The sequence below is a fragment of the Mytilus edulis genome, chromosome 1 (genome assembly GCF_963676685.1).
Source record: "Mytilus edulis chromosome 1, xbMytEdul2.2, whole genome shotgun sequence".
NCBI classification, from domain to species: Eukaryota; Metazoa; Mollusca; class Bivalvia; order Mytilida; family Mytilidae; genus Mytilus; species Mytilus edulis.
This window is the reverse complement of record NC_092344.1, coordinates 122,235,937-122,248,877: the sequence shown is the minus strand read 5'-3', so window position 1 is coordinate 122,248,877 and position 12,941 is coordinate 122,235,937. Positions and strand designations below refer to the sequence as shown.

The following is a 12,941-nucleotide window of genomic DNA, read 5'->3' as shown; positions in this document are numbered from 1 at the left end:
GACTCAAGCATCCTTCGATAGCCAACTTTTTGTTAGGGGGTTGAAACCTTAGCTTTTAGAAAATGGTTTTAATAAATGAACGGAAAACTTGACACTGGACGTTAAAAAATGTACCAACACCATCAAAATCTCAAACACAATAAATGAATATATAACACCTGTCAAATTTCTGATGTGTTCAGGCATTTTCATATGTAGAAAATGATTGATTGATTTTTTTTTCATAGCTAGCTTAACCACTTATAGTATGACAGTAACATACAATTTCATTATATTGACAACCATTTGTGAAGAAAACAAACAGGTAAAATGGTCACAAAATAGGGGTACAGCAGCCAATATTGTGTTAATTCTTAATCAATAGAATACCAATCACATATGCCAACAAAGAAAAACAAAAATGCATATAGACAAAGTAAAGGACAAACAACGAAGACAAGAATAAAAAGATTAACCATAGGACAATGAATATAACCAAAACTAAACTAAAGAGTAAAAATTATTGTTAACAAAGACAGATTAAAGAACACTATAACACGTTATAAAAATGATAAACAACGTCAGTACTAAGAATTTATATCTCATGATCGTGGATTATTTTTGAGACGATACAGAATCAACAAAGTCTTAGTATCTCTCGATGAACCTTGTTTATGAAAAAGGACGGGATAATCTTTGACATAACTCTGGTTCATCAACTTTCTTCTCAAACAATGGTGACGTTACAAAGTCTGATTAGCAGCTACAAGCTTTTGAATTCCGAATGTCACCTTTACACTTTAAAAACTTGATATACTGACTGACTTTTGAAACGCAACACTCATTTTGTAGACTGTTTTGTACCAAATCATGTTTGATCCTCATAAAAATACTATTCATGTTCATCATACTTATTTCCCTTTCGAAAAAATCAACATCTGACGTACCTGTGGTTATTGAACATACCGGATTATTGAGAAAGCGAAATTTGGAGCCAATAAACGATTTTTTTCATTTTTTTTTATTTGTGAAACAGTTCCTTCAATCCTTGGCCACACTTTAATCATTCAAAAAATGGTGCATCTCCATATTGAGGCATAAAAAACTGAATTAACAAATTAGAATACTGCAAACAGGAAAACCTGAACGTGCTGCCACAAGACAATTTGACATCACAAACCCGTCTTACTGTTCTTCTGACAATGATACCGGTAGACGGGGTTTGTTGAAGACCATCAAATACCAAATCAACATGTATTGACCATGCAACGTCAATAGAATTTGATTAGACAACGTCATTTGCAAGACAGATCTACAGCCGCAACGTCAACTGCCAAGCAAATTGATGAATAAAATTTTGCACAGATGTATGCAATACATGTTTCTCGTTAACTGAACTGCCAAAGAATCGACTGCAGAAAAAACATTTTGAGCCTTAAAGCTTCAACTGCATAATTTCCAAAACCCATTGTAATGGGTGGAACAATGGTAAAATCAGAAGTTGCAAAACAAAAACCAAAACGTGCCGAACAGAATTGGTTGACCTTTCTGACAATCATTTTGGCGTTTGTAACAGTCAGTCATTGCTTTTGACGGTGTCACGTCCATTGGTAAGGGGAAACCCAGGGCTTCAGTGTATACCACAATATTTGAACATTGAAAATGACGTAATTAATTCAACTTTGGAACTGTATTTTATTTAAACATTGAAGTAATGAAAGAACTTTCCGTTCATAAGTTTGATTACAAATAATTGCATATTTGAAAATGAGAATTCAAAATAATAATTTAGTGTTGCGTTTCTAAAGTCGGTCAGTATATGTTGTTTTAGTAAAATCTCATGAAAGGTAAAATTATATGTTGATACGCAAAATGTACATACGACTCATCAATGGAACTCGAATCGAAACACTTGTAAAGCCAAATCAAATAGGCAACTGAGGTGCATTTAAAAGTAGAGATTCGAACAGATGTACTAAATAAGTTTAAGGTAATGTGTACCTGCTGGAAAAAAACGTTTTGTGTGGAAATAGTCAAAATTGAATATACTAGCAATGGTATCAATTTAGTTTTGTAACAAATATAATAAAACTTCAATAATTTCATACGTTCGAAACGTTTTGTCTGGATTTATCTTCATTAGAAAGGCACAATATATTTTTTCCGTTGTTTACTTTCATATCTGTTTATTTTCTTTAGTCTATGCATAATAGGTTTCAACCATCCTGAAGTCATTTGCAAAGTTTTCTAACAATATTAGATTAAAAGAAACCGACTTTGTAGCGCATTAACAGTTAATTAAAATAAAGAACTGACATGCAAAATGTTCATTATTATTTCAATTAATAAAAATCTAATCAAATCAAAAGTCAGCTAATGAAGTAAACCAATGGTCAGCTACTTAATATATTGATTCTTTTTTTTTTTATCTTGTTCAAGTATCATTAAAATCAAAGCAAATACAAAAAGTCAAGTTAGGAATTGACAGTCATTTTTCATTCTTCTTATGTTTCCTTTTTCAGGTTTTCTGGTCATATTATTTTGTGTTCATACCTGTATGTTAGATTTCTGTAAATATTGACAATGCAATTTCCCATAGGAACTCCTTTTACGGCTAAATCTGTACCACTTTTACTATGAAGTTTGAAAAAAATCTTATCCTAGAATTGAAAGTTCATATGCACCCCAATTTTTTTCAGAGGTCAAAATATAGGACTGAGCAACATATTTTCAACGTTTCTATGCCCTGAACTTCTCGGAGTTTAAACTAACACTCCACATATTTCATTGTAAACAATATGCACATATGTATTTACTGGTAGCATACCCAAGTTATGTCTCTGTGAGATGGAACACAGAGAGCATAACTGGGAACCAGTATGTAAACAAAATTAATTTTCTATGAATATTCAAGATCTCCCTAAAAGAGGCGTGTTTTGAGAAACAGCTGTATTTCAAAAGTGCAACCTTTAGAAACCTTACATCGGTATATTAAATTATAAGCGTATTTCGAAAAATCAAATGACTGTTGAAACCTCAAATCGTTTTATTAAAATATTCGTGTTAGCACGATCTCTCCGAACTGTAAGTAAAATATGCAACCAAAAACAAATGCTGGCAAAAAAAAACTTGACAGCAAGAAGAAAGATACAAAATAAGAACAAAAACCTGCTTATTTCGCGTGGTAGGTAAGATTACAGTTAAGTGGACATCTGAAAAACCAACACTTCAATCACAGTTATAACTACATCACAATGATTGACAAATTGTTCTAAAATAAACGTTAATCTACTAACGGAATTAGATATTCGTAAATCCGTGCAATCATTCTAAAATATTTGGTATTTGGTTGATATTCATACAGAGAAACAGGAACAATATGTCAATGTTTATAAATTACAATGAACGGTTACCTCAGAAAATAGCTATTAATGTCATGCAATTATTTAATTGGAAAATTTCTACAGCATCTTAATAAATTGTCCAAATGGCCTTTTTTCGTGAAAAATTTATCCACAAAATAAACTCTGTTAACGAGAAAGATTTTGTGTTTCAGGTAGTTTTAGATGTTGGGTTTTTATCTCATTTACGTTTGTACCAAAATGACAGTGTCTTTGTTCTCTTCAGTCAAAATAAGTTAAATAATCCTTCAGCATTGATTTCTGAGCGTTTCTAAGTTGGTAATTCAATTAACCATTTTCTCCTGTTATTTATGGGCTGGTGTTACATGTAATGCATAACATATGTGTTATCGGTGTATATGTATATATTCTTTAGTTTCTTAGAAATTGTTTTTGTATGTGAGACGATCAATCTTATCTTACTACCTACCATATGTTGCGTCATAACTCATTTACTAAATTATCAAATATAACTTTATGTTGTTTAAATTTATATTAATATAACAAACAAACTCCTCAACAAAATACGGGTTTAAAATTATCCTGGATATAATTGGCAATTACACCAAAGTCAATCTATATCTCATTATTGTTTCCTGTGAAGATGCCTAATTAAAATTATAATAACTTTAATAGACTAAAATTGTTATCTTCTTTTTATACATACTAGAACACACCCGCGAAATCGCGGGCAATTAGAGCGTTGTTGAAAGTATGTAAAGTGTTGTAGGAAGAATTTTGCAAAAGATTTAATGATTGGAGAATTTCAGGAAAAATATCAAAAGTCATAGGTACTTGGGACAGGAATTTTTTTTTATCCCTCCTTTATTTCCCAAATTCCCATTTTTTTTGTTTTCTATTAATTTCAATATGAACATACATTTAGTATGTTAAGAACATTCAAGTCAGGAGTCTGTGATTCAGTGGTTGTCGTTTGTTTATGTCTAAGCCTTACATATTTTTTTTCGTTCATTATTTGTTTGTACATAAATAAGGGCGTTATATTAGTTTTCTCGTTTGAAATGTTTTACTTATCCCTAGCATAAAAACTTAGCCGTATTTGACACAACCTTTTTCAACTTTTGATCTTCAGTGCTGTACAACTTTGTACCTTTTTTTTCGATTTCGATCTTTTATATCTGGGCGTCACTGGTGAGTCTTGTGTGGACGAGGCGCGTTTTTGGCGTATTAAATTTTAAGCCTGATGCTTTTTGTTATTCATTAATCATGTGTTTCTTTGTCTAATGCGTTTTCCTATTTATTTGTATTGTAGTCCTGTAATATTATGTTGTCATTTCTATGTTATATTTAACATTGCCATTAAAGTGCGAGGTTTGGCATGCCACAATACCAGGTTCAACCCACCATTTTTTCCTTTAAAAATGTCCTGTACCAAGTCAGGAATATGGCCATTGTTATATTATAGTTCGTTTTTGTGTGTGTTACAATTTAACGTTGTGTCGTTTGTTTTCTCTTATTTTTGAGTGTAATTTGACATTGCGATAAGACGTGTCACGGTACTTGTCTATCCCAAATTCATGTATTTGGTTTTGATGTTATATTTGTTATTCTCGTGGGATTTTGTCTGATGCTTGGTCCGTTTCTGTGTGTGTTAGTTACATTGTAATGTTGTGTCGTTGTTCTCCTCTTATATTTATACGTTTCCCTCAGTTTTGGTTTGTTACCCCGATTTTGTTTTTTTGTCCATGGATTTATGAGTTTGAACAGCGGTATACTACTGTTGCCTTTATTTACATTGCATTTCGGGGCCTTTTATAGCTGACTTTGCGGTGTGGGCTTTGCTCATTGTTGAAGGCCGTACGGTGACCTATAGTTGTTAATTTCTGTGTCATTTTGGTCTCTTGTGGAGAGTTGTCTCATTGACAATCATACCACATCTTCTTTTTTTTGTTATAATGAATTTTTGTAAAGGATTTAATTGATGGAGAATTTCAGAGAAGGTATCAAAAGTCAGGTGCTTTGGGACAGGACAATAGTTTTCCTAGCCCTGCTCCTCCTTTATTTTTGAAAAATTCCAATTTTTTTTAAATTTCTATTAACATTAATAACACATGCATACTTTTAGCGCTTAACTGTATAAAATAAACATTCATTACTATAAATAGAGTGTATTTGATTTGTACTTTCAATTCTCAGGTTACTAATCGATCCACGGCGGTCATTTCTATATTAAACAGACTCTCTCTCTTTTTAGTTTACTCTGTGACCACCGTGGATAGTAAGCTTGAAAAAGATAGCAGATAGAAAATACACTTTATTCGTAGTATATGTATGTTCAAAGAATACAGAAAAACGCAAAACTGTAGTCTTTTATGACTTAAAATTTCGCCCAATAACGGAATCAATATCCGGATGCGTTTTTTCTTGTTTTTCTCCCAAAATAACTCAATCTGAATAATCATAAAAATGGATGACAAATGCATCTATGCACTGTACCTATAGGATACAGAGGCATGATGATTACTTTATTGTGGAAAGAAGAGAAGCGACACACAAAATGAGGTCTTCTCGTTTAATAGGTTAGATATAATCATTAGTCCAGAAATTTGTAATTAAAAAAACGCATTAGAATTACATATTCGTCATCTTAATAGTTCCCATTTATAATAACGTTTATTCTGAATTGGAGTGGATATATTTGATTGAATCATGACTATAAAGCTTAACGGGAGGTATTTAAACTAGAATAAGTTCTTTCGTCGAATATTGAGTGTTTGGGCTTGTTAGCTCTGCTTTATAAGTTTTTCCTTAATATCAAAGACAGTTAAATACATGTTATAAAGCAAAGATGAACATAGAAGTGACCTATGTGAATTATATGAATACGTATTTACATATCGTTAGGTTCATGTTCTTGCATTTAACTTTTTTAATTTATGATCGACGGCGGTGTACAGACATGGTCATCCATTGATTTTCTTTGCGACCGGCATTTAAATACTTGTAAAATTAGTGCGTCTACTGTGTTGCTAGGAATGTATAGGTTCGCCGCCCTTTTTTTGTCAGAATGAGAACAGCATTATATACAATACTCTATGTACGTTAAGAATCCTTGAAACTTTGTGAAGGGTCTGTAGATATATCTTCATGATCCAGTGGCAGTCTAAATTTCTCACCTATCAATGTGGTCAACTACTTAGTGCAGCCCCTGCATACTGTACCAATTGTTAACTTGTTCTCGTTATGGCCATGCATTGAATAAAGACAATAGTAACATACCGTTGTTAAATAGTCATAAATTGATTAAGCGACAATAAATCCGGAATAAATTATTTGCCACTGTGGTAAATCAATCCATTGCTTAAAGCTGTTATATCTTTTTATATTACACGCACTTTTATCATATAAAATTGAGAATGGAAATGGGGAATGTATATGTTATTGTTAGTTAAAACAAATTGCTAAGTAATGTTTGTCGACAAATGTTTAAACAAAGTACTAAGTACTATGTGTCAACGACTTCCTCTCTCGTGATCAATAACGTATATTTACAATATCTATTCTTTTGATAATTCATCAAGGAGAACTTGAATGAACTATCATTTCTATTTGCTATCTGACTATAATGATACTGATGGCTTTGTCAACAGTTTATAACAAGCAGAACTATTTTCAACATGCATATGATGTCATTATTGATGGGTTGACTGTAGAAAATCTGTCTTCAAGACTGCTTCAAAAGAACTTGGGGAAATTCATATATATGAATCGTTGGACAACACAAAAGACAAAATAGATAACACATTACAATAATACTATATGCATTTTTATATTATTGCACATAACGTTTTTTCAGTAGAATTTGAATTGTTCGTATATGATCATAGAACAACGATTTAATTAAATCAGTGGAGATCATATCAGTGAGGAACAAAATACTTCAAAATTGACAATAAAGCCATAATGCCTGAATACTTTAAAAATCTATGTTCCGAAATCCCTTTAAATTTTATAATTCAATATATAAAAGTTCTAAGCAGTCTTTTTTTCTATTCGAAAAAGCACGTATAAGTTGTATTTCTGTCGTTTCCTTTAACATGCGCATTACCTTTTCAATTCATGTAGGGAAGCTTAACTGGTCACTGATGAGTCTTTTTGTAGACAAACGCGCTACTGGCGGAAAAAAAATATATCAATCCCGGTGTATATGATAAGTTTAATGAAAATTTTCAAATTAAAAAAAACCCGCTTCTTTTTTGCTGAATGCTATTGCTTTTATTTGAACGACATAACCAGAGATGGGATTTCAAAAAAGTTAAATGATTAAAGGGGATTGTGTATTTCATTGTTGTAAGTCCTAACCTTTTTAATATTCTTATTTATACCACATATTAAACACTACTCTGGTATTTCAGCAATGCTTTATATGAAATTATCAACCCTGATAATTAAAACGATAAATAAGATGATATATTGGATCATTTTATGATAGTTCGACGGAACTATACACCCTTAAAATCCCCGTGGACAGAGAATGCGTGACATCTCTACACTAAATTGTTGTTCAACATGCAAATATAATACATCAATAATATACATTTGTACTTGCTGTCCGGAGTTTCAAACAAAGTAAACATGCAATAATAATCCAAGATACTTTTTTAATCCATACAAAAGTCAAAGAAGCTGGACGCGTATGAATTCTAAACCTTTGTTTTTTATTATCAATTTTCTTCAAAAACTTTTTTTCAATCTTCAAATTTCCAACTTCAACATGGTTTTCAACTTAAATTATTCTATTCTAACATTAAACCTTCAACTTCAATATCAAACAATAACGTTTCAACAGGGAATGTTCTGTTTCTTTGTGGACATAGTTATTTTAAAGTGATAAAGATAAGGACAAAATGTTGACTTTAGTACCAAAATGTTTCACATTTTTACTTTACTTTCTGTTTGTTCACCAATGTTGTCAACATTATTGAATTTTTCTGTAATGAAGTGATAGGATTAGCTAGCTATAAAACCAGGTTCGATTCACCATTTTCCACACGTGGAAAGCTTGTACCACCAAGTCAGGACTATGACAGTTGTTACGGAACTTTCCATTTCGAATTTTCCTTTAAGTTTGATATGTTTTATTTCAGAGAAGAAGAGGCTAAAATCAAATATGTCGTTCAACGTTTCATCATAAGTGGCTTGACGTCAAAGTGGGTCATTTGCATAACAATTTAAAGTCCAATTCATTGACAACGTAAGCATAATTGTTAATGAACTTCCTATATAATAACTGACATCATTAATTTTTTCATTTGGAACAACCTCGGAATTAAGATAAACTCGTGTGAAGATGCTCGCATATGGTAGAATATTATGTACGTTTTTTATAGGATTTGCACCACGCGACTTTGGTCCTTTGATACAAATGTCAATTATATCTTATTTACGTATAATTAAGTCTTTTTTTCTTACTGAATCTAAAGCTAACACGTCCTTGAAAACTGCCTTTGGCTGATAATTAAAAATAAGGAAGAATTATTCTGAAGGAATATGCTTGAAACTTGACTTTTCGATATGGAAGGAAAAATTCATCATTCCAAAAAAATAATAATTAGGTGCAATACTAAAAAAATGAGTTCATCCCGTGCTGTGACCTATATTTCTTAATTTCTGTGTCCTTTGGTCTTTGAAGGAGAGTTTACTCATTGTCAATCATACCACATCTTTGTTTTCTATATTCAATACTAAAACGCAACCCTCTTTACAAATCTCTTATTGTGTCTTCATTTATATTTTGAATCTAGCGCTTTTTAGATTTTTCGGTTTTTATACAGCAATTATACTACGGTAACGCTTCCGATTTTCAATTGAAAAGGCAGAATGTTTTTAATGTAGACAATGTTCATTTGCACAAGAACAGAAGTAAACAAAATATTCACAATCCTTCTATAAACGATTACATTGTTGATTTGATAAAGTAATTGGCATATTTACATAATTATTGGTTGGCCATGCATTTTCCTATCAAAATGACTAACATAATATTAAAAACTATATGGCAGCTACGCAATAATTTGCCATGTGGGGTTATAGGTAGCAAATTCCGGGTTAATGGGCTAACAACACTCGAGGCTACAGTTTTTTTTAACGATGTGCTATTAGCTAATCGAAATCTGAGGGATGTACCAAGCTAGGGTTAAAAGGTTTTCTTATATATAAATCTTTTTTTCATTTTTTATATTATCTTTTACAGGCCACTGTTGACATTTAAAACACAACCTTCATGACAAATCTCGTCTTTTTTCTTCATTTATAATTTTTAATTAGTGATTTAACGATTTTTTTTTTTATTATTATATTGCGATTATACTTCGGTAAAGGTTTCGTTTTTAAGTGAAAAGGCCGAGGAATATTTTTAAAGTAGACAATGTACATTTGTACACAAACAAAATTAAAAACAAACATATAAAAAATCCTCCTATATACGAATAAATTGTTGATATGTGATAGTATATTTACATTATTATTGTTAGGCTATGTATTTTCCTTTTAAAATGGCTGACATAATGATAAAAACTATATGGCAGCTATGCAAAATGTAATCAAGTATTCAAAATTTTGCTACGTTGGGAAATGGGTAACAACGTCCGGGTAAATGGGTTAATGGGGAAATCTGCGGAATGTACCAATCTATGGTTAAAAGGTTTTCTTATATATATATATATATCTTTGTTTTCATTTTTTGTATTATTTTTTACAGGCCAATGTTGACTCTTCATGAACCTTATTTACTGGTAGCCTCACCTGAATATATTACTCAAATAAACAGGAATGTAGCAAATAAAAAACACAATAACTACAACTATCAACATCCGGGCAGTTCGTCGCCTCGCTCTTGATTGTATCGTTGCTGCTTCTGATCTACTATCTGAAATGACAATAACTTACATTGAAATTATGTAACTACTAACAAACACATTATAATTCATTTATGATGTATATACTTAAGATAAAGAGTAATATGTCATTATTTTCCCAAACGGAACATCGTATGTAAGGAAGATTTCATGTTCTTTGATGAATTGCTCTTATAACTGTGCATTATGTAACAAACATGTGCGAAATCTTATTGAGGGATCTCGCTGGTGTCTTTCGCTATCAGTTTATGTTTGTCCGTTGATAATTTGGCGATAGTAATTGGTGTTTGATCAGACAAGGAGTCTACTTCTTTGGATTCACTCAGATGGCTAGGCAGTACTGGTTTACAGCTGGAAGATGGCGTTTGATTGTAGATGTTTGATGTTGTTTAAGAGAGTTGAAAATGAGAATAACTAAGCCAGTTTGTCTAGTGCAAAAGTCTCAGAAGCAATACCACAATTATTGTTTCGTAATTCATCCTATCTAAGCTTTCGCTTGATTTATCTTACAATGGGTTGAAGTACACATCAGTGTTAGCCTTCGAATCAAGAACAAGACGAATAAAGCCAGATGTATTGTATACTGCACTAAAGACGGCTTTAGAATAGCACACACAAAAAAAACGCTGTCTATATAATATTTCTCTCGCTAAACCGCCACGATCAAAATATATCATGTTTTATAACAGATAATATAATGAACCTTTTATAGAACAAAGAAATATAAAGCAAAAGTAACCCGAGGACTTAAAAACACCGACAGAAATATGAATAATGAACCCCCTATATAATAGGGAAATACAAAGCAATATTAACATGAGGACTTTGAAAGACCAAGACAAATACAGATAAAAACTAGTTTAAAGAAAATGAAAATAGTGTAAAAAGATTACATTTAAAGAACGAGCTAAAATAACTGAAGTAACTATATGGCATTAAACGATTAAAACGAGTACAGAGAAATGTTACAATTGTGACGAAAAACACTAGTTTCTATAAGAAATTAAACAATTGAGACAAATAGAATAGTATCACAATGACGGAAGTCAACAATGACAAATAGTATAATGTAACTACAAGACAGTGAATGATCAAGAGGCAAGGTACAAAAATATCAAATTGAGGATATTAAACGATTGTTAGAAAATATATGATCTAGAGGGCAGTTCACGATCAAGACTTTTAATAATAATATCAAGAAGACAGTACGATAAACGAATAAATAAATCAAGTGGATATCAAGCTATAGAAACAAATAAAAATTAGAATCGAAAGGCTATCAAGAAATCGAGACACAATAGGTAAGGACTATCTAGTGCCCGTTGAACGATTGAGATTAAAACATAGTATTCAGAGGGTAAAAAACTATCAACACTAATGCAGTTCTAATATTCATTTAACGATTTAGACGCTTCAGAATTTCTGTGGACAAACAACTCATAAATAGACACGAATTCGACATGAAAATGACAGCCGTCCATAATATGATATGGGTTTAAGATTGTTACACGAGTTTCTGCAGATCTATATTAGATTTTAGGTTATTGAAAGAAATGCATTTGTTATTATTATTTTTTATATAAGAAGGAGATACAAAATATTTATATCAAATGTTAGTTGTTTTATTATGCACAGAACGCGTGACCCGTTTTGGGGATTTCCCAAACCAGTTTATTTTTAGAAATGTAAACAGGGTACAAGATCTTACAACAACTCGTCTTCGGAACATGGAAAATGGTTCATAGTTTGCGTTTTTTTTTCTCAAAATAGTTTATTGTATATTCTGTTTTGATTATTATATATACAGTTTTCATCATCATAAATAGTAACAGATAGCTTTACTTTCAACGTAAACGATCTCGGGAGTTTTAATAGGTAACATGTTTCAGTAGCTGATAGTGATTTTCAAACCTCTCAAACATTCACTTAATTAAATTGAGAAAGGAAAAGGGGAATGTGTCAAAGCGACAATAACCCGACCATAGAGCAGACAACAACCGAAGGCCACCAATGGGTCTTCAATGTAGCGAAAACCTCCCGCACCCGTAGGCTTCCTTCAGCTGTCCCCTTAAAAATTATGTATACTAGTACAGTGATAATAGACGTCATACTAAACTCCGAATTATACACAAGAAACTAAAATTAAAAATCATACAAGACTAACAAAGACCAGAGGCTCCTGACTTGGGACAGGGGCAAAATTGCGGCGGGGTTAAACATGTTTATGAGATCTCAACTCTCCCCTATACCTCTAGCCAATGTAGAAAAGTAAACGCATAACAATACGCACATAAAAATTCAGTTCAAGAGAAGTCCGAGTCCGAGGTCAGAAGATGTTACAAAAGAAAATAAATAACATGACAATAATACATAAATAACAACAGACTACTAGCAGTTAACTGACATGCCAGATCCAGACCTCAATTAACCTGATTGAAAGGTTATGTCTTCATCATATGAATATCAGGCACAGTCCCTCTTGTTAGGGGTTGAGTATCATACTATCATAAAATATATGAGAAGAACATACCCCGTGTCATACCAACAACTGTTTTTTTTTTTTAAATAAATGTGTTTAGTTCCGATGCAAAGACCCTATAAGTGAATCAACATTAAAGCCAAAATATGCAATCTTTAATGACCTGACAACAGTATTGTAACTATATCCCTTCTTAATAAGTCG

General features: G+C 31.8%; 1 protein-coding gene across 1 annotated transcript in view; it reads right to left on the bottom strand.

Moving 5' to 3' along the window:
• The window catches only part of LOC139504869 (orexin receptor type 2-like), a 48,380-nt gene that overhangs the window by 14,907 nt on the left and 20,532 nt on the right, over nt 1-12,941 (bottom strand). The window contains exon 3 of the mRNA XM_071294776.1: nt 10,146-10,269. Within this exon, the coding sequence (XP_071150877.1) occupies nt 10,146-10,269 (124 nt within the window). The remainder of the gene's footprint in view (nt 1-10,145; nt 10,270-12,941) is intronic.